General features: G+C 55.5%; 2 protein-coding genes across 8 annotated transcripts in view; both read left to right on the forward strand.

The window, feature by feature from the left end:
* MMD2 (monocyte to macrophage differentiation associated 2) lies at positions 1 to 27,365 on the forward strand. Of its 3 annotated transcripts, none has more exons than XM_054843070.1 (8): positions 1 to 407; positions 12,678 to 12,759; positions 13,480 to 13,640; positions 13,730 to 13,804; positions 14,104 to 14,205; positions 14,743 to 14,812; positions 24,041 to 24,145; positions 27,332 to 27,365. In XM_054843070.1, the coding sequence occupies exons 1-7, from the start codon at positions 361 to 363 to the stop codon at positions 24,095 to 24,097; spliced, it is 594 nt and encodes a 197-aa protein (XP_054699045.1). In that variant the 5' UTR covers positions 1 to 360; the 3' UTR covers positions 24,098 to 24,145; positions 27,332 to 27,365. The 3 variants fall into 3 exon arrangements, with proteins under 3 accessions (XP_054699045.1, XP_054699044.1, XP_054699043.1); XM_054843069.1 differs by lacking the exons at positions 24,041 to 24,145; positions 27,332 to 27,365 and adding exons at positions 4,715 to 4,829; positions 15,195 to 18,370 and having other exon boundaries at positions 4 to 407; XM_054843068.1 differs by lacking the exons at positions 24,041 to 24,145; positions 27,332 to 27,365 and adding an exon at positions 15,195 to 18,377 and having other exon boundaries at positions 5 to 407.
* Positions 14,780 to 27,902, forward strand: part of RADIL (Rap associating with DIL domain) — a 31,529-nt gene continuing 18,406 nt past the window's right edge. For 4 of the 5 annotated variants that reach the window (XR_008579408.1, XR_008579409.1, XM_054843063.1 and 1 more), the window contains exons 1-3: positions 14,780 to 14,812; positions 24,041 to 24,145; positions 27,332 to 27,893. Coding sequence is in view for 3 of the 5 variants with exons in the window: in XM_054843063.1 (XP_054699038.1) it covers positions 24,110 to 24,145; positions 27,332 to 27,893 (598 nt within the window). In the remaining 2 variants the exon portion in view is untranslated. Of the gene's footprint in view, positions 14,813 to 24,040; positions 24,146 to 27,331; positions 27,894 to 27,902 lie in introns of those variants that run through there. The other variant, XM_054843066.1, reaches the window with a different exon arrangement.

The following is a 27,902-nucleotide window of genomic DNA, read 5'->3' on the forward strand; positions in this document are numbered from 1 at the left end:
GTGCTTAAAGCTGCTGGGGCTGCTAAGGGAGATCGTGCAGGTTGCTGTGGTCGGGCGGAGTTGGACGGGATCCCCCCCCTCCCCTTTTTCTTCTTCCTCCTCCTCCTCTTTGCACATCTGAGGGCGGCAGCGGGGCCGGCTCCCCCCTCCCGGAGGTCGCCTTTGTTTTCCCCGTGTCGCTCTCCCGAGCAGCCGGGGGGGCGGGAGGGGGCCGGGCTGGGCTGGACCGGTCCGGCCGCCCCTTCTCCCCGCCCCGCCGGAGCCCGCGGAGTTGGTGCGGGGTTCCCCCGGGCGGCACTTTGCCCCCCGCCCCGGGGCTGAGCAGCCGCCGCCCCCCGGGACCCCCATGGCACCGCCGCGATGTTCGTGTCCCGGGTCCTGGATTTCCAGAAGACGCGCTACGCCAGGTAAAGCCGTCGGCGCGGTGGTCCCCGATCCCCGGGTGCTCGTGGAGTCCCGGGACAGCCCCAGCCCGGGCTCGGCTCCGGTGGGGATGGAGCCCGAAGGGACCTTCAAAAGCTGCTGAGTGCCCCAAAGCCCAGGGCAGGTGCGGGCTGGTCTTTTGAGAGAAGGCTGCTTGCTTCGCTGTATCCCTGAGGGATTCTGAGCATCCTTGGGAGCCCTCGCTGCCTTTCGCTGGGTCTAACTTCTCCGTTGTCCTCCTGCTGCTGGGGGACCAGGAGCCCGGCTCCCCACAGGGACAGACCCCACCACCAGCCACGAACCCTCCACAGAGGGACTGATACTGCCCAGGGTCCTGCTGCGCCCAGGTGAACGCCCCCCCCCCCCCCCCAGGGTGGCTCCCCCAGTCTGGATCCGGGGCTCCTCAGGGCTCCCATGGGATGCACAGGTGGTGGATCCTTTCCCTGCTCCGTGAAATACCCAGGGAGGTTTTCCAGCAGCAGCAGGGGCTTGTTTTAGCAGCTCAGGTGTGTTAGGAAACCTCATGGCATTACCTGCATAGGGGGAAACCTGAGGACTGCTGGGCACGGGTCAGAGGGCACTTGGCCTTGCACGCTGCTATGGGATCAGATGTGGCCTTTAGCAGGGTGGCACAGGGACAACGGCAGCCCACGGCCCTTCAGCACACCAGGTGGCTGAGGATGAGTCAGGTCACACAGCACTGGGCAATGCATGGCCAGATGGGGCTCGGGGGGTGCTGGGGGTGCTCAGCTTTGCACCCAGGACAGGCTTTGCTCCCAGCTCCCTGTGACTGTGGTAGGGATGCTTTTGTGGCTGCTGAGTGTTCCACAGGCTGGCACAGTTCCTGGGGGCATTCAGCTCTGCTGCTGTCACTGTCAGACCCCAAGTGGTCCTGTTCGAGTCAGATACTAGAGAAAAACTTGTCTGGAAAGAAGTGGTGATGGTGTTTCTTGCCTGTTCCAGGCAGGACCACCCCTGAGAGATATTTGCCTGGGATGGGTAAGGGCAGGAGACCTCCCTCCTGCCCCCCAGCTCCTCTCCTTCAAGGTGTCCCACAGGGAAAATCCATGCTTGCACCTCCAAAAGCTGCCTCAAACACATGGGCATCTGCTCAAAGACCATTTTGATGCTGTCACTGCCTCCTGATAACCTTTACCTGGGGGAGATGCAGGAGGTACCCAGCAGATCTGCACAGTTCATCTGGTCCAAAACTCCTTGTGAGAACAGAATCCAAAACTGTTTTTCCCAGCTGGCATACAAAGGACAGGGCTGGGGAAGATGGAGCTGAGCAAAGGAGGAAGAAAACTACCTTCGCCCCACAGCAGTGGTGCAGAGGCCCTTTGGGAGCTGGGCAGCCCAATACCTCAATCCACCCTGGCAGAACCCATCTGCCAGCCTGTTGCTTGATTTATCCCAAATTAGCATGCTTAAACTTTGTCCTGGTCCTTTCTGGAGACAACACCTCATCCCTGTTTAACAAGTTACAGAGTCCCTTGCAGGGATAGAGCCCACATGTGGGGCAGGGGAAGGGTGAGGTCCACAGGGCATCTTCCACCTCTTGCTGGGTGCCAGGGCTGGACAGGGAGCAGAAGGAGACGGGTGCTCCCTTGGCTTTCACCCCAAGACACACCAAAGCAATCACCAGCACGAGATGCTAACCCAGATCTTCCTACATCACCGCAGAGATCCTCTTAGCCTAGTGCTTAAAAATAACAGTTGGCTAATCCCTGTCCCCCCCGTGCTGCATGCATACCAGCTCTCCTCTCCGCAGAAATGCTCTGCTGTGGCATATCCCAGAACAGACCCTAAAAGCTGCTCCTCCTTTTGTGCCAGGGATGCTCTGTCAGCTTCCCTGGGCTGCGAGTAACAGGGACTGGGCTTTGCAATGGGGACTGGTTTGAGCAGGAGCCACAGGGCTCACAGTGGCATGTGCCCTTCAAGGCATCAGAAGCATCTTGTGACATCTTTTCAGAGGATGAGAAACTCTTGCTTGTGGCCTTCCTAGGAAAAAAAAAATCAGAAAGTTTTCCTTGTGGTGGAAAAGCCTGGAACAGCTTCATTTTTAATGTCATTTTATCTAATTTTGAGCGAGGACCAAGAAAGGAGGAACTTGGCCATCAATACACCCGCCAAAAGGAATAAATAAAAACCAGCGTGGTGATGAAAGACCTGTTATGTGAAAGCTGCAGCGAAGGCACCAGGCTTTGAACAAAGAGATGAAAGGCAGCAATCAATGTGGGAGCATTTTGTGAACTGCCAAGAGAAAACTCGGGGCTGAAGGGACACTGGGGTGTCCCCGAATCCCTCCTGGCTCAGCTTCAGAGATGGAGCATCACAGCTGGGGTGGAGGGGAAGAAAGCAAGAGGGGGCTGTCGCCATTGTGGGAGCAGAGATGCACAGCAATGCTGTTCGAGCAGGTTGTGGTTATAAATGAGGCTGGTGGTGGTTTCTGCTCTGCTGCAGGGTCCAGAAGGCTCTTCCATCATCTGCCACCATGCAGAAAGGGAGTTAAAAAGCACCTTTGCTGCAAGGCTTTCCCTGTTGCTCACAGCCTGCACCATGGCAAGCGATATCCAGCTCCTGCGTGACAGGCGCATTCAGCCACGATGCCGGCAGCAGCGCGCAGTTATGGGGTGCAAGCAGATGTGATTCCTCCTGCTTTACCCAACCACCAGCAATTTGTTCTTCCATTCTCCCTCCACCCTTTCCTCTCCTCCTCCCTTCCTCCCAGCTCACCAAAACAGTACTGGTTTCCCACCGGAGCAGCAAATGGGTGCAAGTCACATCTTCACTGAGTCTCATCAGCCAGGTTATACCAACCCAGTAACTGATCGCTCCCCTCCACCTCACTGCCAGCTTTGGCCCACTTTTTACCCAGACATGGTCCAGTACCTCCTGCCTACGTAGCTGCCGAGGGGTTGCGGCTCAGTCCCTATCTTCCTGCAGGGACACAAAATGCTTCCCAGACTTTGGCCATCCAGAGCTGTAATTGAAAGGAAACATGATTAAGCAGGGGGCTGTGGTATCTGGCCGGCTTCAGCAGCTCTGGAACAGCCGGCAGAGAGGGGTTTGCTGGGAGCTCCAGGCTACGCAGGGCACTGAATCATCCTAATTAACTGATAGCAGTTCACAATTTGATTTGTTCATGTAAAAAGCTCTAAATCTTATTGTGTTTGCTTGTCTTGCCCTGTGCAGAGAAACAAAGAAGAGCATCCAGGAAAATCCACGTTAATTTCTCAGCACCAAAGCAGCAGGAGGTTAGGGAGAGTAGGGGCCTCTGTAGGTGCGTGGTCCAGGCTTGTCCTCAGCTGCCTGGTGTCTGCAATGCAAACACTGCCACCTCCTCACCGGCACAACAGGATGGAGATCTGAACTCTACAATTTCTCAAAAGCAAATCCTCTGAGTTTGGGGAAAGGCAGCTGGGAAGACCTTCCTTGTTGCTCCCTGCAGCCGTAATTACTGAGCAAGGAGGCATTCACCGACTCCTCCTCCAGCATTTACAGGCAAGACAGGGAGAGGACAACCAGCAGGAATAGGAGTGAGAAGATGTTGGGTGCTCAGGCCCCAAACACGAGAAAAGCGATGCCAGGCTGACAGCCTGAGCAGAGCTACCGCATTGGGAAGATCTGGTCCCTGTTTGCTTTGCGATGAAAGCACAAGCAGCCCTTGCCTGCTCCCACACATGCCAAGATGCTTTCCAAGAGCTCTGCTTCCCCCACAGCCCGTGTGGGATGAAGCAGCAAGAAGGGAAATGCTTTCAGCACTGATATCGCAGCTCAGACCTCCTCACCGTGCAAGAACCAGCCCCATCCCACTGTCCCTAGCAAGACCTGCCAGGCTGCCCCCAGCTGAGCAGATCCCTTTGCTGCAAAAGGCACTGCTCCAAGAAATGGGGAGGTCCCAAAATACCTAGGGAAACCAGGATGACCTGATGTCACTAACCAATTCCACATTGGTCGTTCTGTGGGGCCAGGTTGAGTCAGATACCCTTTTAAGATAGCACTGGTAGGATTCTTCTCACATAGGTTTAGATGCCCAGGGCATAGTTATCATGGGAGCCAGGTATTTGGAAGGCAACAAGTACTCAGAACATCATTTGTGTTGGAGTATTCCCTCAAACTGCCCCTTTCCCTCCTTTGGGAAGGTTGGGAGAGAGGCTCAGGTGGGGACCACCGCATTGGAGATGCACAGCAGTGGGCAAGCCGACCCCCATGCCGTGTGCTTTTGGAGGAAGGACAGTCTTTTGGCTGCCTGGGAAATGGATGCCTGATGGTCTTTTCCCTCCTTCAGCCAGTGTTGGATATCAGCCTGACGTGATTCCTTGGCACAGCTCGCTATGGCCAGCTTCATGAGGTAGCAGCCAACACGATGCATGGGAAATTCAAGCCACTGCCCAGCGCAGCAGGTCAGTGAACGCAAGAAGCATGGCTCTGCCAGGACTGCTCCCAGGCTTGCCTTCCCCTCCTCCTCCCTTCTCACACCCCCAGCTCCACAGCGAGACAAAGCGATGCAAACCAACTACAACTCCTACAGACAGGAAAGAAAAGAGCATAATTTAGTTCATTGCTCTTGCAGGGTGCTTGGCTACAGCTGCAAAAGGAGATTGGTTGGGTACCCAGAGAGATGCTGCAAGGGGATGGCTGTTCAGTGCAGGGGCTGAGCAGGGCAGAGGAGACACAACCAAGCACACAGAGCTCATGTCTCCCTTTGGGGTCCTCCATGTGAAATTGAACCTCAACATTTTCATGTAGTGCTCATAATCCAGAATTCAATGAGCCTGATATGATACACTGCAACTTCTCATGATAACATGCTACCACGAGCATCGTGTGCCTGGTGTTTGCTTCAGATGCCAGTTAGTTATGCTGAGCAGTGCTGACCTTCAGGAGAGTTTGGATCCGAGTCTGTGATCCTGTTCAAGTTTATAGTCCAGGCTTGTGGCTGCTGAGGAAAGGATTTTATTATGCAGAGAGAGATCAGCAGGTCAGGAGCAAGGAGCTTCCTCCTCTGCTGCGCTCAGCAGCACTGGCTGGTACAGTAGCATTAGACACAGCCCTGCTCTCTGTTGCAAGTAATACTAATAGAAATCCTAGTATCTGCTTGCCTGGCCGGTGAAATGCATGATTCTCCTCCTGTACCTTTGTTGTCCAGAGGCATTTGCTGAATAATTTACAGATATCATTTGTACTTGAGTAGCATCTAGGAATCCCCAATGAGAGCCAGGCTCTGTCTCTTGGGGGATGTTGTGGGGAGACCTTATGGACCCAGAAAACCACAACTTGCCCGTGTACTTTCACAGTGGCATCTGGGGTTAGAGGCTGGGAAGGCTCCAGCCCCCAAACTGCCCAAATCCTTGGCCGGCAAGCAGAGGAGCTGGTGGTCATGCTCACTCCTGCCCATCTTGGGCTGTTGCAGAGTTTAACCTGGAAGAGCCAGCTCAGGATTTGTCCCGCTGACTTCTGTGCTCAGGGCAACACAGGCAAGGCAGCAAGGAACATGAACAATGACAAACAAGCAAATGGTGAATAACAGAATTTTCAGTTCTGGAAACAGTCCTCCTAACATTTGTGAAACACCTGGGACATCAGAGTCATTTTGTGACTAATCAGCTGTTGTTGGAGGTCTCATGAGTACCAAATGAAACAAGAAGTCCCAGCTCAGAAAGTAATTTGGGAAACACTCACCAATCCCATCTGTTGTGAATAAACAAACAGCTCTGCTGTAGCTGCAGGGTCATGAATTGCCTTGAAGGAGTTTGAGATACTATATACATAAAGAGCAGAAAGCCTGCCGGAGAGAAAAATAAATATCCCTGCACAGAGGTTGGGAATGTGGACAGTTATGACCCTGCTGGGAATTACCTGTTGAGTTTCCACCCACCAACCAAGCCCTGCTAGATATATATGGGCTCTCACTGGTGAAGAAATGGTCTATGACTGCACCCAGCCTGGCCTGGAGCCTCCCATGGTTGTCTCTTAGGGTGAGGGGCAAGGAACAGGAATCAGCTCTACCCTTGGTGTGGTCCCTGGTGTGTTCAGGGAAACAACAGTGGCATATTCCCTCCTGCCAGCCTTGGCTCCTCACCTACCCACTGCTGTGGCAGCAGGCTGTGCTAGGGAGGGATCTTCCCTGTCCCTTCACAGGGGACATCTCAGGGCCAGGCACAGCATGGACACAGCTGAGTACGTGGTCCCTGTCCAGAAGCATCTCTAAGTCAGCAAGCAGACTTGTTCAGCATTTCTCATGGCATGCAGGCTACACGGTGCCAGGGATGGTCTGCAGTCAGCCCAGGGTGTTTCCACATGTCAGAGTGCTGGGAACAAGCGAAATGGGGATGAGGGTAATCAGAGGTGATAAACAAGCAGTCAGTCTGCAGCCCTTTTTGACTTGCTTTGTAGAGGCAAGTCCTGTACCAGGGGCATCTGGGCAGGTTACTCCAGAAATCTGGTGATCTGCTAATTTACCCATAAGAAAGGTTGAAAGATGCTGGTTTAGATGAAAAGCCTTTCAGTTTTCTGCCTCAGTCGCTCCCTACCCAAGCCGCCAGCTCTTTGCACAATGCCAGGAAGCAGTACGAAAGAAAATGCTGTGCCATCTTGCTGCTTCTCACGTGGGATGGGCTGGAGTCAGAGGAGAAGCCCACAGAACAGGTTTGTCCTGGCTGTCCCTTCTCCCCCAGCCCAGGGAACTGACCACAAGCTTACAGCATGCACAGCTCAGTTTTCCAAACCAGGAACACCATATGTTTGCATAGGAGCATGCAAGCACTGAGGAGCAGGTATGGAAACAGAGGTTTCAGCTCTTACCGGGGTGCCACACAGCTGTGCACATGTCCACATTGGTGACTCTGCAGGCGGCAACGCTGCGCAGCATCAGCCTGAGCCTTTGCGCTTCTGCTTCTTAGTGGCAAACGTTCTGTTTCAATGGGTAGGAGGAAGAAGCAGGATTTCTTAAGTGTCCTGGGCTGAGTAAAGCAGGTTTGTGGTACTGCAGAGTTTGGGGGCTCTGCACCAGGAGCTGCAACCATAGAGGAGATAGGAGGGCTGCTGAGCCTTTCCCACATCGCTGAGTTGCAGAATTGATGTCCTGGACTTGAGGGGGCCCTGAGTGCATCCCTGCTGCCGTGCTCCATCTCCTACATCCTTGGACTATGCCCTGTACATGAGCAGTGCTTGGAGCTGTGCACTGCACCATCACACACAGCTCCCCAGGACTGAGCTAATTACAAACCACAGAGGAGCTCAAGGGGATGAAGCCTCTTATGAGGGACTGCAGCTGGAACATTACCAGATTTCAGGTCAGAAGCAGAGCACACACCAAGCCCCAGCGTACAGGGATGCTGCTGCAGCTCACATTCACACATGCTCATGCACAAGCCTGAGGACCAAGCCCTGGCATCTGCACTGGGTGTGCAGCCTCTGGGCTCATTAGGGCAAATCCAGACCATGCAGTGAAGAGGGGTCTGGGTCCAGTCTGCCCTGCAGGGACACGTCTGTTCCATCACCGCCACTTCAGGCGTTGCAACACTTGCTCTGCCAAGGGACAAGCCAGAGGGCCCCAGCAGGACTTACCACCACCACCAGTTTGCACCCAGCAAAGGCTTTCTCCATCCTTCCTCTCTGACAAGATGCACCACCAGGATACAATCCTTCGACAGCCTCTCCATTCCTTGAACACCAGCGCTAACACCCAGTCACAAGAAGGAGAAACCCCTCCAATTTGCAGTCAAAGCTCCAGGAGCTGCCCAGCAGGGAACACAGCCTGGAAATGCCCCAGCTCCCTGGGCAGGAGGGTGAATGCACAGCAAACCAGCACCCCCACCTCCAGAGACATTAAAACTAAGCCTGAGCAAGCCCAGCCCTTTTATAAGCCATTCACAGGTGAGACCTGTGGAGATTAGCTGGTTTGGGGAGATTCACATCACCTGGGAGCAACCTTGGACATGCTGGTTGCTCCTTTGTCCCCCCAGCTCATGGTGTAACACGTGGCTCTGTCATTTAGTGCTTCACGGGATGCGAAGGGGATGTGGTGACTCTTCAAGTGTCACGGCCACAGCCTCAGCAATGTGCAGGGGCAGCCCAGCTTCTCAACGCATAGAAACACAGGCATGCGTCATGTATATAGCCTGATATATAGCGGGCTTGGGGTGTCAGGTGGTGGACTGGCTTCTTGCAAGAGCAGGGATGAGCTGCTCAGTGGGAGTAGAGGCAACCTCCAACTCACACCTCCCCATCTGTATTTTAGTGGTGATTTTACACCCTCCTCACATTATGCTTCCACCAGGTTGCCTAAAGGACGTCAAAATTATCTTCACTGGGAGAGGGGGAAACAGGGGCGAGAGGGAGATGAAGTGATGTGGCAGAGGTTGGCCAGAGAGTGTTGAAGGCAGGATAAAGCCCCTCTCCCCGGAACTGCAGCCGGGCCTCGGTCTCCATCAGGGCTGTGCCCCCCCACGTGTAGGGACAGCTTTCCTGCAAAGTGTCCCATGGCTCTGCCTGTGTGAGTGCATGGTGTCCATGGAGTGGCTGATGCAAGTTGTCTTGGTGCCCTCAGGAGAGCTCAGATGCTCAAGTGCTCACACATGAGCCATCCTGAGGAATACGTTAATTTAATTCCCTTTTTCCTTCTTCTCCCCCACCCCGGCAAAGCAAGAGCTGGGCAGATATCTGCATGATTTTCGAGGTCAGAACTTGGTTCTTGGATAAAAGTCTTTAAAAAACTCAAAAACAACCCAACCCAAAAGCCACAAAAAAACAGAGTGGGAGAAAGAGAAGGAGAAAGGAACAAGCCTGGGAAGCCGGCTCTGCACTTTGCCCCGGCTGCCTGGGACAAGGGGCTCTTTGTTTCTCCAGCCGGAGCCTGCTGCACTGACCCTTTTCAGTCTCCCTCCCTGGGAAAGGGGCCAGGGGGAAGCAGGCATAAGCAGGGCAGGCAAAAACCCTGGGGCTGCGGTGAATAACCCCTGCTCCGACCCCCACCAGGCCCCCCATCTCCGTATAGCTGGTCTGTATAGCATCTGCCAGAAATGGCACCAGGAGAAAAAGCTGCCCGTGAGCCCCTCGGGTCTCTGCTTCCCATGCACCATCCCTGAAAATGAACATGCTCGTGTTCTTGCCGTGCATAACGTTTTAAACTTTTCTGTCTCTTTTGGACTTTGCAATCCTGAAGTATTTGCTAAAATACATTGAAGCACCCAGCTGGTATGTAATCACCTGCCTGTGGCTTCCCGGACCCATCGTGTCGAGCGAGCCACATCACCGTGGCTTTGCTGGGTCCCTGGGTGGGCGGCAGTGAGGGCTGGAGCCTGTTGGGGACAAGCCACTCATCTTCTCCCACCCCAGGGACACTGCCAGGGTGTCCTCAAGCCTACGGGTGCAATGACATGGAGCTGGTGATGATTCAGCCAGCTGGGCAGGAGTCTTGCTGCAGGGGATCAGATCTAAGTTTGGAGAGGTGTATCCCTTCTTCTCCTTATTTTCTTGTGTTGAAAAACTCCGGAGCTCTGCCCGGCTGCCAGCAGTTCCCCTTCTCCTGACCCCAGTTGCACTGAGCTGGGGCTGGGAAGCATGCAGCCAGGGATCTCGGCTGCTCTGGGCTTTCGTCAGCTCTAATGGGAGTCACGGGTGCCCTCCCTGAGAGTGTCCATCCGCCTGGCCAGGCTGGAGCTCAGGTTTGAGGCTGGTTTTGTACACTGGTATGGCAAATTTCTGCAGGCTGGGAGTGACGCTGGGCTCCCCATGCCCTGGCCTGCACCTATGATGACGTGAGCTGGATGGATGCTTGGCATCCTGGCACAGCCAGGGATAAAGTCCCAGGAGAGAAGAGAAGGTGAGGAAATGGCCTCTGCACCCCTGGGGACTGAGGTAGTGCAGGGCAGCCGGGGACTCATCCTGGCCTGCCAGGAGATGTGCAAACACCGGCTGCTCCTGGGCTTGTTTGCACAGCTCTGCTTCTGAGCACAGAGGGCAACAAAAATGTGCCCAGCTAGCCCCAAAACGCAATTCTGGCTGCTCTGGGAGGACCTGGCTGTACCCAGGCTGGCCCAGCACTTTGCAGCCATGTCCCGCATCCACAATGCTCCATCCCCATCCTTCACAGGATGATGCTTATTAGAAAGCAGAGCAGGACAACAAGAGCAATCTCTCCACAGGTCAAAAAAAAGATCCTCCTCAAGGCTGTTTCTCCCTCCAGGAAAAGCCGTGGGCTGCACCAGCATGGCTTTGGCCTTCAGGAATGCACATGCTGTTCGACCTCATCCCGTGGAGATGGCAGGGGTGGCCCTTCCTGGCCTCTCCATCCCCGTTCCAGAGCTAGGGAGGATAATTGCACCCTAGGGATCCCTTCCCAAAGGGCCTGGGCACCCCTCGGCCCCTGGGGGTGGAGCTGTGGGAACCAGCCCTGCTGCTGCTCCCCATTACTGCTCTGAACAGCAACCGCCAGAACAGAGGGGAGACGGTGCAGGGCTTTGTTAAAACAAATAAATTCAAGGAAAAGGCCTCGTACATGTTTCCTCAGCAACCGCGACGTCACGCAGTATGTCTGGGCTCCCCCCCCCAGCTTTTATTATTAAAAGGGAAAAGAAAGGGAAAGAGAAAGCGAAGGGGAGCTGGGGACAGTCTCCTGGCAACGCTGGGACAGTAATGTCCTCCTGCCAGGGGGACATGGCTCCAGAGCGGGGAGCCCGGCCAGCCCTCGTGGCGGAGCAGCGGGATGGGGAGGGCATCCCTGGTGTCCCCTGGGATGGAGGTGACAGCACGCCGGGCACAGCCACATCCCCAGGGATGCCCGGCTGCTTCCCGGCCACGGCAGCCTTGCTAAGCCCTGATTTGCACAGTGCGGGTCCTCGGTTTGCAGAGTGGTGGGAGCTCAGCCCCTCCACTTCCCCCGCTTACTTCAAGACATTTGGTGACGATGATGATGCTTCTCCCCGCAGCGCAGGCAGGGCCGGGGCTGGGGACAGGGTCCCCGCGTGGGCTGTCACTGCCGCCTGCCGGGGAGCGCCTCGCACGCCCGGGCCTGTGTGACCACGCTCCCTCCGCACTCAAACCATTGATATTTGAGCTATTTAATCCTTCCTGGCTCACTTCTAACAGCAGCGAGCGGCTCAGGTGGTGGGTTTGAGTAGGCAGGAGATGGCAGAGGAGTCCACACGGGTGTGGGTGGCTCAGGGAGGGGGAGAGGGGACTTTTTCTGCCTTTCCCAGTGCCCCGGACAGAGGGGTCACCCTGCACCCAGCGGCAAGGTCCTGCCAGCCCCCTCGCCCCCTCGCCAGGCGCAGCTCAGCTGTAAAACACGCTACAGATGGTGCCGGAGCCGAGAGCAAACGGGGTCAGAAAGCAATTAGCCCAGGTCCTGCAGGGCAGCCCCGCCGGCGCCCGCTCAGCTTGGCTGTCCTGACCTGAGCCGCAGCAGCAAAGGTCTTTAAACCCCTGATTACCAGGAGCAGCCGGGGAAGGATCACTCTCTATTTGCCCATTTTTTATTCCCTTTCGCTAAGCCTCCGCTGCTGGCCCCTGCCAGAAGAGGATGCTGAGCAAGGCAGCGCTTTGCTCTGACCTGTTATCGCGGATGCACGTTTAATTTGCCTCTTAATACAGCATTACCTACTTAGCAATGGACTAGCCAAGCCCAACACTATTTTTTATCACTGTGTGTTGATCCAACAAGAGAAATTGATACGTTCCTCTGAATGCCAAGAGCAAGCTGATACCCCAGACTAAGAGAAACAGAAATAAAGATACAGGTTTCCAAGGGAGCACAGTGGGGTTTCCCCCTGCAGCAATCTGTGCTGGGACACGCAGCCCCCATGGGTAGGAGGTAGATACAGGTGGTACCCAGAAACCGAAGGCATCACGGGGGATACCCTGGTTGGAGCAGGTCCCCCCCACTACCCTGTGTGCCCTCTGCATGGCTAGGGCTCTTCCCACCACTGCCACATCTGCGCTCTCCTGCCGCAGCAGCAGGCAGAGCTGGCTCCTGCCTTCTGCTCTCCAAGCAACGGCAGCTACCGGGAAATGCTTCAGCCTGAGCTGTAGCTGAGCAAGACCTGGGGTCCTGGCATTTGGGGCCAGCCAGATGGACAAGCCTGGTCCAATGCTGGGGTCACTTCTGCAGGGCAGCTGGAGCAAAGCTGAGCCGAGATGGGGCTCCAGGCTGGGGGGGCTGGTGGGTGTCCCTATGCAGACCCCTCCAAAAGGGCTTTCCCCCGAGCCCCGTCCCTTGAGCGTGTTTCTCTCCCTGCTTCTCCCTGCAGGTTCATGAATCACCGTGTCCCATCCAACTGCAGGTACCAGCCGACGGAGTACGAGCACGCAGCAAACTGTGCCACCCATGCAGTGAGTCCCTGTCCCCATCCCAGGGCGAGGGAGGATGGTGCTCAGTTCTCTGTGGATCCCCTAAGGAACCTCAAAGGACACTAGTCCTTATGATTGGACTCGATGATCTTAAAGGTCTTTTCCAACCTAAATGATTCTATGATTAAAAATGTCTGTGTTCAGCCTTGGAGCAGCTCCTGTGGGGCTCGGGGCTGTGATGAGGCAGATGTGCAGGAGCGAGGATGCTCTCCCTCCTCCTGCCCTGAGAAGCCGGTGCGCATCTTCCTCGCTCTCACCCACCTGTGACCCCAGGGAAGCTGGCTGTGGGCTTAGTGGAGCAGGAGTATTTTGCAAAGCTCCCCGAAAATTGTGTTTTTCACAGCAGGAACAGTGACAGGCGTCCCATGGGGCTGCCTACACAGCCGTGAGAGAAAGCGCTACCCACATCAGGGTTTCCTTCGGGAGCTGGCAGCTCCCTCTCCGAGCCCTGGGGGATGACTCAGAGGTGTCCATCCTCCTTGTGCCTTCCTCCTTCCCCCTACCTCCACCTGGAGAAGCTACTTTGGAGCTGCACCACACAGGGAGAGACCCTGCCTGGCAGCGTGGGCAGCCAGCCTGCCCCTCATGGGTGGTAGCTTCAACCAGAAGCAAAAAAACACCTAAAAGGAAAAGCAGAGACTGTATTGTAGCTGCTCAATGGAAACACAGAGAGTCAACAACAGGCTTGCTTCTCCCTTCCAGTTCTGGATCCTGCCCAGCATCCTCGGCAGCTCCATCCTCTATATCCTCTCCGATGACCAGTGGGAAACCATCTCAGCCTGGATCTATGGCTTTGGCTTGTCCAGCCTTTTCATCGTCTCCACCATCTTCCACACCATCTCCTGGAAGAAGAGGCATCTCAGGTACCAACCCTGATTGCTCAAGAAGAGGGAGAGGGTCTGGAGGCCCCTGGTGCCGCGGGCTGTGACCCATCTGTCTGTCTGTCCCGCAGAACTGTGGAGCACTGCTTGCACATGTTCGACAGGATGGTGATCTACTTCTTCATTGCGGCATCATACGCTCCCTGGTGAGTCGTCGGTGGGTAGGGGCCATCGCTTGGCCCCACTGGAGGGGAGAAAATCAGCCTAGCTCCAAAAAATAGGGTTTCCCTCTCCGGCTTTGGCTCTGCTCAAGGCTGTACCCTACCCCTTTCCATAAAACCTTCCTATCCTATAGATTTCAAACCCTTTAAGTTGAAGTTACAAGTTGAGAGGACCCTTTGGTGTGACAGCCATGGGGATGAGGGCAGCATTTCCCCCTCGCTGCCCATAGCCCTGATTAGGGTGCTGCCCTGGACCCCACTCACCGCAGACCTGGCTCTTGCAGGCTGAACCTGCGGGAGTTGGGTCCCTGGGCCTCCCACATGCGGTGGATCATCTGGATCATGGCGTCTATCGGGACCGTCTACGTTTTCTTCTTCCATGAGCGGTGAGTGCTTTTACCTGGCCCCACGTTAGTGGGTATCACAGAGCCCAGCTAAGCTCTGCCAGCTCCTCTTAGTGCCCCGACGGTAGTTGAGCTGAAGGGGAGAGTAGAAGGATGGACATAGACAGACAGACAGACAGACAGATAGGTACGGGGTCCCTGGGCAGCCTCCCGGCCAAATGGAAGTGGAGGGCTTCCTTGGACCATGTCCTTCCTCACCTGCACCTTCTTTTTAGGAGCTTTGGTGGCAGGGATGTGGGAGCAGGAATATGGGACCAGGGATACAGGAGCAGGGATGTGCTGCCGTGAGTTGCTTCTTCCACGTGGTGGCACCAAATAGAAAGCAAAAGGTCCCAGCTGTCTCCCCGAAGACCCAGGCACCTGGCCCTGAGCTGGTGGCTCCCAAGCCAAGGTGGGGGGTCCATCACCCCTGTAGCAGGGTGCCAGCCCTTTTCCTATAGCATGGAAGTGGACATTGCAAGTATAAAACTCAATGCTTCCTCTGTACCTGCCTCCAAGCAGCTTCTCTGTTGGTTGCAGGTACAAGCTGGTGGAGCTGGTGTGCTACGTTATCATGGGCTTCTTCCCCGCCTTGGTCATTCTCTCCATGGTAAGCCACTGCCGGGAAGCAGGTGGGCTCAGCACGAGGGATAAGTCCAGTGGGTTGGCATGATCCAGGCTACATGACAGTGATAAAGCCATCGCTGAATACGATGTGGCCTGGCTCAGTTTAGCAAATGATTCAGGTGCCCAGCAGATACCATGTGCATCTCCAGCAGACCTGCTGCCCAGGCTCCATTGAAAAGCCTCCCAGCAAAGCCAGGCTGCTGGGTCCCCACTGCCTTGCTGGAGGGAGGGTGTAGGAGAAGGCAGAGCGAGGGTCCTGCCTGCACCTCGCAGCTGGGACCAAGCTTCTGGTCTCGACGGAGCCGTGGGGAAAGCGCAGACGTGCCGTGGCCATCACTGAGCCTTGCTTCCTTGCTTGCTCCCAGCCCAACAGGGACGGCCTCCCGGAGCTGGTGGCCGGTGGACTCTCCTACTGCCTGGGCATGGTCTTCTTCAAAAGCGACGGCCGCATCCCCTTTGCCCATGCCATCTGGCACCTCTTTGTGGCCATTGGAGCTGGCATCCACTACTATGCCATTTGGAGGTACCTCTACCGGCCTGGCACGCTGGAGGCTAAAACATCCCGGTAGACACCCTAAAGACATTGTTTGCACCAACTGGCACATGGGGGCATGGAGGGGAGCAGGGAGGCAGCCTGCACCGTGGGCTCGCCCCAAACCACCCACTCGCCCCATGGACAGCAGCCGCCAGTGCCCTTTCCGCAGGGACAGGAGAGCCTGGAGGCTGATTTTAAACAGATTTTTCTTTTTTAACCTTGGGAACTGTTTATTTTTTTAGGCAAAGGTTTTGTAACACGGTGACCGACCAATGGGTTGTGGGTGATAGGGGAGCAACTGCTCGCTGGGGAGCTTGGGGGGGCTTTGCTCACCCTCCCAACCCCAAGCATCTTGCGGGAGCAGGGGCCCTGGCCCTGCACACCCCTGGCTAGTGACACCCTGGGTTTGGCTACCAGAACTCTTAGCATGGGCCACCCAAGGGGGCTGTAGGTGTTGGGGCAGGGGGAGAGACTCGTCCCGTTTCCCCTGGGATACCTGGGCATGCGGCTGCCCCAGCTGGGAGGGGGGGCACGCTGGCACCCGCCCACCATCCGAACTTGGCTCCTAAATGGCCCTAAGTCATGTCAGCATTAACCACCCCCTCCCACGTTGTTGATGGGAAGGTCCAGAGTCAACAAAGCCTTACATGGGGTTGCAACTTGAATCTCCTCCGGGGCTCTGGAAAACCCTTTCTCTAAGCCAATATGAAGTGCACAACTCCATGTCTCCCCTAGACAAGCCCTCGGAGCCCCCACGGCTATTTTCTCCTTGAGGCGCTTTGTTTTCCTCTGGTCCTGGTGATGGCGGCAGCCCCGAATCATGGCCCCGCTCCCGGGCTCTGCCGTGCATGTGCCTTTGCCTGGCGGAGAGCAGAGCGGGGATCCGGGTCCCGGCATCCACCTGGCTGGGGCCAGCCCATCCGCGTCAGGGGATTTTCTTTCTCCTTGAGGGAGGGAAGTGAACCTCCTTGGACTGGGATGACCGGGCTGCCTGTCTTCTCTGCTCCCATTTTGATGATGAGCCTCTTGCTCAGTATCAGATTTAAATCCACTTTTGGGAGGATTTCCAACATTCCCGGGAATGCCACAGGGAAGGGACACATCCGTGTGATGCTCAGAGGTGAGCTGTGATGGGGAGGTCCTAGCTGGTTTTTAAATCCCTAACCATGGCTACGCGGTGCTCTCCAAGGGAGGATAACGGGACATGGAGTGCCTGCCCAGGCATCAGGAGCAGCCCCGATGCTGCTGGAATGGGAAACCCACACCCGGTCCCACTCCCCAAACACACCAGTATTGCTCCTGGAGCTGGGAGGGTCTGGTGCATGCCGGGCTCTGGTGTATGCCGGGGTCTGTGCCGGGAGCCAGCCGGCAGAGCAGCGCTGCTCTCAGCCCTGCCTGGACCTTCCCCAGGAGACCCTGAGGACATCGATTTCCCATCATCTCTTTGGCCTCTTGATTAATTGCAACTGCAGCAGTCTCAGTGCAACGTGGCAAGCAAAAGAGATTTATGGCCACCATCCCACATCTCCTGTTTCTCCGGCAGTGTGCCAAGGAGCCGAGCTCCTGGCTCTGACCCACCTCCCGCAGAGCTTAGGGTCCCCCCCCAGCCTGCGGTACCCCAGGACCAGCTCTCCAGGGCCGTGCCATTTGCAGCAAATTACCAAAGAGAAGCAGCCAGATACTCTTCCCCTCCTGACATGGTGGCTGTGGTCACCAGGTTGGCAAAAAAACCCAGTGGGTTTTTACTTCCGTAGGCAGAGGCTTCCTACGAGGATCCTCGGGTGCTGTGCCTGGCACCCTAGCCTGGCATGGGGCTGCTAGGGGGTCTCTGCCCAGGGTACCCCAAAGCAGCCTTTAGGCTGGGACACCTCTTGGGGTGGTCTTAGGGACAGGGGCTGAATGACCCAATGTAAGCCCGGTCTCTGCTGCTGCCTCTCCCAGGCTCCCAGGACGCAGCCCTTCTCTGTCACTTACCGCAGATGGAGGGGTGGAGAAGGACAATCTGTGAGTAACCAGCAGTTGGTGGAGCATGTCTGGGGTTGGAATAGCGGGATATGGGGTCCCAAAGCAGGAGGTGCCATTTTTCCTGTCTGGCAAGTCATTACCCGACTCTGTGCCTCAGTTTCCCCATCTTTAAAATGGGGGTGAAGACACCGACCTACCTTACAGGGCTCGTGTGAGGACCCTGTGAAGCACTTGGAGGACAAACAGTGCTTTGCAAATATGCACTTCAATTTTCACCGAGTCTGGGGCACTGGATCCCCAGAGCCCCCGTGGGGCACGGTGGCAACTGCGGCTCAGCGTGCCCAGATCTCCTCCCCTTCCATCACTAAATCCCATGGGGGAACCACCCTGGGGACAGACCATGCACACAGCATTCCCAGCCGCTGGGCAAACATCCCCTGGCAGGGGCTGAGGATGCCCAGGGACCACCATTGTGTTTTGTCCGCAGGCTTCATCCCAAGGGATTTATCTCAGAAGCCATTTCGCCACTGGGGGCTTCGGGCCCTAAATCCATCCCGGGGGGGCCCGAGGCACAGGGAGGTGCTAGAAGGACCTTTCTGAGGCCACTTCATCTTAGTCTCCTGCTGAAAAAAACAGGGCAGGGCAGATGCCTGGGTGGGAATGGGTGGCCAGGCTCTGCTGGGGACATTGCCACCCTGCCTTGAGCCCAGATTTGCTGAGAGGGCTTCTCTGTAATTGAGAAGTCCCCCCTCTTCTCTTGTTCCCTAAGTCCTTCCCTTGCAAAGCAGGGTAGGAGACACAGAGCAGGTTATCAGATTGTCCTCCTATTTTATACTAATTTTAAACAACATGTAACATTCAGGATGTCTGTGGAGGAGGGTTTGAGGGATCTTTTTAGTATTTCGTATTTTTCACCATCCATTCTTGTTCAATCAGTATTTTATATTTAACACAGTATTGGGTGAAATTAAAAACAAATGTAAGGAAGATAATGCTAGCGAATATTGTTTCCTGTGGAATAGGATTGAAATAAAAACTCAAGATACCTCACTATTGCCTGCTTGTTAAATCAAAATGACTCTCCCTGAGCATCTGGAAATAAACCCATTTTCTATCTGACTTGCCCCGGATGGCATCGCTCCTCAGTGAGGAGAGGAGCCACTCAACCAGCTGCAGCGGGGCCCTGCTCACAGTGATGGAGCGCTGAGCACCAACTCACCTCAGTGCATGGATGGCATTGCCATCTGCTGGCTCAGCTTGCCGGGGGGGGCCAGCACCGCTCTTCACACCAGCTGCACAGGGAAATTTGTGAGGTCAGGGACAGGTTGAGCTCCAAGCTGCAGAGTTTCCTTAAAAAATAAATAAATTGGTGAGTGTGCGGATGGCAGCCCTGTGCTCAGTGGCACCAGCTGAAGGGCTTGCCAGCATCTCGCCAAAGTGGTTTCAGCATCACCACTCTGTATCCCCGCTCTGGCCCTGTCATTTCCACTCCTCAGTGGCCGAGTCTGCGGTTGACATGTGTCGAGTCTCGGGGCTGCCACCGCAGGGGAGGAAGGATGCCAGATTTGGGGAGGAGGAAAAGATGCGGCAGACTGGGCAGAGGGCAAGCACTGCTCGTTGCAGACTCCAGAAGGGAACACCCCCCCATCACCCACTGGCTCCAACCAGCCTCTCCCGCAGGCACTGGCTCCTCTTGGAGAGGGAGAATTTGCCCCTATCCAGGTATGCAGGGAGCCTGCCCGCCAGTGTGCTGCCTGCCCCGAGCTCTGCACACCCACTGGCTGCCCTCTCGCTTGCACTTCTCCATCGTAATTACGCCAGGGCTGTATCCCCCACAGGCTGCGATGCTCAGCAGCTTTGCCGTGGAACTGGGAAGGGTTCCTTGCTTCCAGGGGCAGCTGAACTCACCTCGAAACCTGACCCACAACTTCCACCTCGCCCGTAATTTCTTTGCTGCTGGCAATCAGGCTGGACTGGGAGGCCTCCTGGCTTTGCTTTGCTTTGCTTTTACACTGCCATTCCTGGGGGTGTCTGAGTGGCAGACCCACCTTTCCACTCAAAGCGTAACCCCCTCACCATCGGGCAGGGAAACATCCCTTTAACCAAAAGGAGAATTTTTAACCGAGGGGGGCAGACCATCAGCGACCACCTTGTCTCAAACAACTCCCTGGTGCAGTTGTGATCCATCCCTTCCCGATGTCAACCACCAGCCTGTGTGCAGCCACAGCAGTCTCCAGGTCAACTTTGGAGCTTGCTCGATAAAACCTGTTTAGCCAAAGCCCAGCACCCGCCCACGCAGGCAAGGTGTCGCTGCCCGCGCAGCCCTGCCTGTCTCGCTCCCTGGGACTTTAATCGAGCACCGTACCCAGGCACCGGCGGGAAGAGCCGGGCACCGTCCCGCCGCGGCGTGGCCGTTTATAACGCACGGCGGAAAGGCGCAGCCCTTCCACCCGCGCCCGCTCCACCCGCGGCACGTCCCGGGGTGCTCGGCGCTGCGCTGCGCGGCGGGCAGTGGCGGCGGGCGGCCGCGGGGGGGCGCCGCAGTGCCGCTCCACTCCGCCGCGCTCCGCCCCGGCGGCGGGACGCGCCGCGCAGCCCCGGCGGCTCCGGGCGCTGCAGCCGCCGGGGGGGCCGCGCCGAGGCTGCCCCGCCGAGCCCCGCACGGTGAGTATCGGGGGCGGGGGGCGCGCACCGCGGGGGATGGCGCGGACGGACCCGGTCGTGGTATCCCCTTTTTCTTTTGGGGGGTGGTGGTGGGGCAGATCTCCCCCTGTGGCATCTTTGGAACACCCCCGCACCCGGGAGCTTCTCCCCGGGATGGGGCCAGCAGGTGTGTGTGTGCGTGTGCGTGTCCGCCTGCTCGGACGGGAATGCTTGTTTCTTGTCCCCTTGGAAAGTGGAGGCAGGAGGAACGTGGCGGCGAGGGTTGAGGCTTGTCCGGTTGCCGTTGGAGACCCAATCTGCCCTGCTGCCTGCCGACCAGCACCGGGCAGCGGGCAGGCAGGGAGGGCTGTGCTGGGGAGACGCAGCGCTTTGGGATCCTTGTCCCATTGCCAGACACCTGGGGATGTTTGTCTCCTTGCACGTCCCTTGGAATCCTTGTCCCCTTGCACACCCCTTGAGATCCTTGACCCATTGCACATCCCTTGAGATCCTTCCCCTGATTGCACACCCTTTGGGATCCTTCTCCCCATTGCACACCCCTTGGAATCCTTGTCCCATTCCGCACTCCTTGGGATCCCACTGCTATTCCACACATGCTATTTCACCTGCATTCAGCTGCTTGTGACTGTTGTAGCATCCCAGGCCTTGACAGGGAGGTGCCAGGATGGTCTGTGTCCCTGTGAGGCTGGAGCTGTTTCATGCTGAGTTGTAACTTTAGCAGAGAAAACTCAGGGGAGTTTGCTACTTGCTTGGGAAGTGCTTATTTTCAGCGCTCTCCAGGATCAGTTAATTATCACTGGAGAAAAATTATTGCTAAGATCTTATAATTAGGCAGCCTATCGAGACTGTGCTGCTTGGAAAGGCAGCAGAAAGCAAATGCTCTTTGTGAAATGTTTCTTGCGTGTGTGTGTGTGAATAGAGCTGCCCAGGCAGAGGGCTGGCATTTGTACTTGCGCATTACTGGAGAGCTGATGCACGTTGGTGGCTCAAAAGATCCTACAAAATAATGAAAAAAGAAGAAAAAAAAAAAGGCAAGAAAAGAAAACCTGCTAAAAGACTCCTGTTCTTGTAGAATCGCGTCCCAAATCATTATAATCTGTTTATGGAGCTATAGCTGCCTTTAGGACAAACTGTTCATTCATCTTTGCAGGGCTGGGACTGCCTTTATATCCTGTTTGAATGGTCCCTGGGCTGTGGGGTCCAGGGCACTACCGCAGAGTGCCTGCTGCTAATAATAACATGGTAAGGAGTTTACCCGCTCTGATCCGGCTAAAGACGGTACCGAGGCTGGCATCGACATTATCAGCCTCCGATCTGTCCCTAGATTAGATGGATAAAACTCACACAAGAAAAGGCCAGGCTCTCAAGTGGAGACTTGATCCAGAATGGCAGGGAGCGGGGGCTGTGATTCACAACAGAGGGATTTGGGCTCTGCTCCGGCAGCCTCAGCTGTAGGGACGGGATCTGCAGAGGGGCAGGATTTGGAGCCGAGGAGCGCACGTCAAAACCACCACGTCCAGGGTGTTCTCATTTCCTTTGCTCTCTAAGTTATAATTTGTTCCACATTGCAGTGCCGGGGCGGCCTCTCCCTCTGCTCGCAGCATCCAGGCTGCGGTCGGTGCCATTAGGCTGTGACTCAAGTTGTTTCTGTCCAAAAAAAAAAAAAGGAGGAATTTTTTCAAATAGAGATCTGGGGAAATAGCTTTTCTGGTTGCTCTTCTGGAATGGTTATAGCTGAAATCTCACCACCCATCCATGCAGAGCTGTGTCCATGCTGGGACGAGCCCCAGGGAAATTCCAGAAGATTAAAAAGTGTTTTAATAGTGTTGCTGCTCTTCCCAAAATGGACTAAGATGACCTGGTAGCTACAGGTTGATTGGCTTGATAGCATCCCCCCAGGGATAAGAGGGAGAAACCTGGCTCAGGCTTTAACTGATTAAAGACTTCAGCACCAGGAATAAATTCCTGCCATCCACTATGGCTGTATGGAAAATAACTCCTGGCAAGTAGAAATTATTTCAGTCTCCGACGTGAGAGGTGACTCTCTGGCTGTAATACGCTTTTGCGAATCACTTGAGTTATGCAAGGTGATATTCTTGTAAAAATCTGCACTTTCCAGTATTAAAAAAGCCAGTCCAGTCCAGTATTTAGAGCTGACATTATACAGTGTCAAGAAAGCTGGTATTAAATAAACCCGATCCATTTCAAAGGCAGTTATCAGAGGAGATTATCACTGCTGGGCACTGCTGGCTGGTAGCATGCCCTTGGTGTTTCAGTGCTTTTATCACTAATCTGGAAGGAGATAGAAATGATTTCTGGAAAAACCTGGGGCTGACCCAGAGCAGCACAGTGTTAATAGTTTGTACAAATCCGGATGGTGAACTAAGTGAGCAAAAGGCATCCTAACTGAGCAGAATGGAAAATGGAAATCTTTTTGCACCCAAAAATAATAACCGGTTGCACATGTTTTCCTGTCCCTAATCTTGATGATAAATTTTCGGCGCAGATGCTGGGAGAGGCAGCGCAGGGGCTCACCGGCTCCCTCCTCCAGCGGGAGCTGCCTGGGGGGGTGGCTGTGTGTCTGTCCTGATTTCCGTGCTGGAGAATATTAAATTTTCAGGGTAATGAGAAATTTTGCTCTGGAAAAAAATAGCAGTTATTTGCATATTTGGTCAAGGCGCTATCAGAACCAAATTGGGGTTATGACAGCCAAACCCAGTCCCTCTCAACAGAGGGGATGCGGAAACTGAGGGGAAGGGACTGAGGGGCTGCAGAAAATGTCTCACAGTGAGAGACGAGATGGCCATCCAGTTAGACTACTCATAAATCAAATCACAGAGGAACGAGGGGGGCTTGATTAAAGCATCTAAATACTCTTGCAGAGGAGAAAATATATGGTAGCCAAAAGCTCGTTAACTGAGCAGAGAAAAGCATGACAAGAATCAATGTCTGGCAGCTGAAGGCAGACACATTGGAAATAAGGCATAAATATTTAACTGGCGGGAGAGATTAATCATCGGAAGAAACGGCGAGCAGCAGAGGTGGGTTCAGCATCTCTTTGCCTTTCGCATCACGACCTGTCGCCTTGCGGAATAGCCACCATAGCCCCAGCGCTGGGCCAGCAGGAGGGGCTGAATCGAACCTGCACAGAGGCCCTGATTAGGTGATGTAATTAGATGGCGCGTTTGTCTTCAATCACAGTGGAGCCATGGAAGAGAGTATTTCTTGTGCCCTGCTGGCTCTTTCTGAGAAACACCCATGAAATCACTGCAGGCACTTTGCAGATCCTTCTTTCTGCTTTCATTTTTGGTTACCAGTGGTCTTGTTCTTGCAGTTCTCTGTGGTGGGAGGTCAAGAGGACAGTGCTTAGTGGCTCTCCAGCAAAATAGACTGAGATTCAGGAAAAAGAAATCTCGGTGAGCATCCCTGGGGGAAGGAGCTGGTCCAGGACTCATTGTCCACCCATGGGTGAGAGGGTCCCCAGCCTGGCGTTCTCAGGGACACGTGTGCTTTGGAGAAGGAGATAAAAGTTATGGGGTTGTTGCCGTTCCCATCTCGCCTGCTCCGCCTTTCCTTTCCCATAGCGGGTCTTTTCCTACGGCTGTTTTCTCCCTGTGTCTTGGCGATGGGGTAGATGCTGTTGGTGGACATAGATGTGGCTGGGTTTGCTCCGCCTCCCCTCCAAGGCTGCCATGTTCCTCCTGCGATGGAGCCTGAGTTTGGGGCCAGGCTGGTCTTCTCCATCTGCGGGCTATGGCTGAAAGAACATGTGCAAACACGCCCGGCACCGGCCACGTGTCCCCCGTGGGTGACGTGCCCCCTCTGTTCCAGGGGTCAGCAAGCACTTGGGCTGTTTGATGTGAGGCAGGGGGAGCACAGTGAGATGCTGAGCTACAGAGGATACATCCGTGGCCCGCTAGCCTGCCTGCAGATAGGATGCACATCGGGACTGGAGTCACCGTGTCTCTGAGCCCTCCAAAGCCACCATGGTGTGAGCAGCTGATGTCTGTGAGCAGCACAGGACCGGTCCTCTTCTTCCTCTTGCAGAGGCATGACGGACACCTGCCTGGAACGATGCATGACAGGGGGGAAGGCCCATTTTGAGGAAGAGGATGAATGGAAGGAGAAGCAGCACGTGAGAAGGATGGCAAGGTAAGGGGAGGCTTTGCCTGGGCGGGGGAAGGGGGAAGGGGCTGCTCCTCCATGGTGGGAGCAGGAACCTCAGGGCTCACAGGAAAGTCCCTGGCGGTTGGAGTCAGTTGTGGTGATAGAAGGACATGTGGTAGCCACGTGAGTACCAAAAGCGTTTGTCATAGCACTGCAGAGTAAATACAGACAGTGCTGGCTGAGGTAAATTGCTGATTTTGGTGTGGCTGGGCATGGTGTGTGAAGAGGTGAAGGATCCTTGATACAGATCCCGCTGGGAAGCGGTCACAGACTTTTGGCTAATTCCTGTATAGTTGTTAGCAGAGAAGATGTCACTGAAGGCTGAAGAAGGGGACTCTTTGGGAAGTCTGGGTGATGTCTCTATAGCTACAGAGATACACCCTCCAACAGCACAGCCGGGGAACCAGGCTGCCTGCAGCGAGGAGATGGCTCACCTGGGCTGGGGAGGTCCGGGGCAAATGTCCCACCAGCCTACGGGAAGATGTGCCCAAACAGTTCATTCCCTTGCCAGATTGTCCCCAGGTAGCTGGGTCCAGCTGGAGCATCCCAGCTCTCACAGCAGGACCCAACAGCATCGCACGTACCGTGGTTTTCTCTTTAGCCTCCTCGGAGATGCTCATGACAGATGTGTCCGAGCATACGAATGCAGGAAGAGCCCATCTTGTTATCATCTTATCACGTCCATTTGAGTTGATTAAGACCATGCATTACACTGTCTTCGGGATAAGGCTGTGATTGCTCAGGTGGCCTGGGCTGGTGTGTGGTGAAATTGCACCGCTGTTGCTCCAGATGTTGAATAACAGGGTGACCAGGCTAGAAGCTTCTTTCAATCCAGGCTTTGTATTTTTTCCCTGTGAGATGCTTTTTGCCCTTGCACTCTGTAGAAGCTGCATTGGATGGAAAGAGCAGGAAAATAGCTGAGCTATAAATAACATATTCAAAACCAGGCAGGGACCTGCGAGAAGTGAGAATGGTGTCTCCGGCTGTGATGTGGGCTTGGAGGAACGATTTTACCAGCAGCAGATGTTAAAAGGTTTCCCTTTGTGCTGGAGATAGTTCAGGGTGGAGATTAAATCTGCAAACCAAAAACAGTGATTTGATGACAAAGTTTTGTCTTTTGCATCCTTGATGGCAAGGTCTCGTAGGGACACTGGGGGAGTTTTTCTTCTGCCCGACGTTAATGAGGGCTGGCGGGGCCATGCTAATAGCCTGGGGAAGCCGTTCTCCAACCCGACTGTCTGCCAGTGCCCTGACCTGCTCCCCAGGTCGGGTCTGCCCTGGCACTCCCAGGAGATGTCCCACAGCAGACGTGAAGGGATGTCCCCAGGAGGAGCAGCAGCTCCTGTCTCAGCTGGAGGAAGCGCAGCAGTGTGAGAGGAGCTGTAGCTTTAACCCCATCCTTGCCTCAGTTTCCCCAGTTAAAAGGCAGCAACAGCCTTCCCCAGACCCAGCGAGCTGTGGTGAAGCTGCTGGGGTCAATGTTTGGCTCGGCTGGCAAGGCACAAACCACAAGATGCTAAGCCCTGCTTTCCAGACTGCTCACTAAGCCCAGTTTCAGTGAGCCAGGCAGCAGCGATGTGCCGGGGCAGCTGCTGGCTCCCCTCCCTGCCCCGCAGCACCCAGACGGCTGCGGTGTCCTCGCTTTCCGAGCCAGCAGGTTGGGAAGAAGGACCAACCCCAGCATTTCCACAGTCCTGGGGGGGAAAGGGGTGACTTGGGGTGCAGCGCATTGCAGGATCACACAGCTCCCAGGCATGTCCTGCAGCCTTAGCGCTTGCTGGTGCCTCAGTTTCCCCATCGACAGCGTTCAGTGGGCCTCTAGTCCTGGGATGGGGAGATGAACGTCCTGCAGACATCCTCTGTGCGCAGCGGGGAGGTTGTTTCTGGGTTAGAAGGTGACCTCTTCCATTAGCAGCAGGGACGCTTTTTCTTCCTCAATTAGATGGTGGTTTGGAGGCTTTCCAGGGCCGACATCATTCTGCCTGATAGTGCTGGGTTTGCTCCGGCGGCGAGATCCTGCCTGAGCGAGACAGAGCTGCAGAAAGCTGCGGGCACCCCGTGTTTCCCTGGCCATGCGCAGCTGGGTCATGCCAACTGCTGCATCAAAGCGCTCTGATAGCCGTGGATGGGACGTTTTGGGGGTCCCCTGTGTATACATCGAGTCCCTACCTGTGCCTGTTCATTGCACACAGGCTGCACGTTATCGGTCTGGAGGTGAGGGAAATCCCTGTCCTGTCTAAATCAGAAATGCTCAAATTCTCTTTCCGGACCTTCCCCGCCAGCAGTTTGTGGTGCAGCCAGTGACATTATCAGCGCCGTGCAAGCACCGGGTGTTTGTGCATCCAGGATGCGATTTCAAAGTCAGCCCCAGATGTCGGCAGTGACATCGTGCAGGACCACTGTCTGCGCAACGCCAGAAGGGCACCATGGTTTCCAGCCGGTTCCTGGTGACCAAGGCGCACCGGGAGCTGTTGCATGGCCACGGCCACGTCTCCTCTGGTCGCTGCCTGTCCGGGGCCACCCCAAGCAGCCCTGCCCTGGCTAACGTGACGAGGGCAGCATTGTCAGCGATGCCACCGCGTGCTTTAACATCTTCTGCAAACTAGCAACAGCCAAGAGACTTGCCAAAATCAGGACATTTTTAGAAAGGCTAATTAAAGCCCATTTTCACCCTGTGCATCTCGGTGAGCAAAAGCATTTAGCGGTGACCTCAGAGTGATTGAATTTGCACTCGAGCTTTCTGTTTCACCTCTAAAAAATGGGATTGCTCCGTAAACTCGTTAGTGAAAGTAACTCCTGACGCCTTGGCTGCTGATCAGGATGGGCCCCGCCAAGTCCTGCTGGGCTCTGCTCTCCTCCCACTGCATTTTGCTTGGGCAAGAGGGACCTCTTAATACACATGATAGAGAAATTTGGGATCACTCCAGGCTTTGTTTTTAGGGACAAATCCATCCTGGGGTAACCGTGCTGATGCCAAGGAGCCCAGCTGAGCTTGGCTGCTGGTGTTTTGGGTTGCACAAGGGAAATGGCCCTCCCTCGCTGCTGTCTCTTTCCACCTTGGAGGTGACAGCGGCTCCTCCGCAGCCACCAGCCAGTTCCTGCTTGCTCTTCCCTGCTACACATCTGGCCTCCAAACCGCTGATCTTTCCCTTTTTCCTCTTCCCTGCCCAGCTGCGCCTCATGACGACCTCACACGCAATGTTTTATGGGTCATCCTCTTCCACCATGGCTCCGCCATCCAAGAACCGGCTGAAGCGTCAGAGCCGGATTTTCTCCCAAGTCTTGTACCGGACGCTGAGCTACAAGGACCGGAGCTCAACCTCCGCTTCCCCAGCAGCCGGTGAAGATGACCCGGCCGAGCTCTCCACGCAGCTCTCTGCCCCTGGCGTCCTGAAGATCTTCGGGGGCAACATCTGCGCGGGCACCAACTATAAGAGCGTGCTGGCCACGGGCAGCTCGAGCGCACGGGAGCTGGTGAAGGAAGCCCTGGAACGCTACGGGCTGAGCCAGCTCAGTGCCGGGCAGTACGCCCTGTGCGATGTCATCGGGAAGTTTGAGGGCCCCGAGAAACGGTGGCAGACGGAGGGGCTGAGGGTCCTGGGTGACCATGAGAAGCCGCTGCTTATCCAGGACCTCTGGAAGCCCAGGGAGGGCTTTGTGCGGCGGCTGGAGCTGCGCAAGAGGGCAGAGGTGGAGGAGCTGGCAGCCAGGGACGTGGACACCACCACCGCAGGTCAGAGCC

The sequence above is a fragment of the Grus americana genome, chromosome 15 (assembly GCF_028858705.1).
Source record: "Grus americana isolate bGruAme1 chromosome 15, bGruAme1.mat, whole genome shotgun sequence".
Lineage (NCBI taxonomy): Eukaryota > Metazoa > Chordata > Aves > Gruiformes > Gruidae > Grus > Grus americana.

Excerpts from the sequence above, each read along its gene's own strand:
- MMD2 (XM_054843068.1), top strand. The coding sequence starts at position 361 with ATGTTCGTGTCCCGGGTCCTGGATTTCCAGAAGACGCGCTACGCCAG. Across the intron at positions 13,641-13,729 it reads TGGAAGAAGAGGCATCTCAG|AACTGTGGAGCACTGCTTGC; the intron begins GTACCAACCCTG and ends TCTGTCCCGCAG. Across the intron at positions 13,805-14,103 it reads GCGGCATCATACGCTCCCTG|GCTGAACCTGCGGGAGTTGG; the intron begins GTGAGTCGTCGG and ends TGGCTCTTGCAG.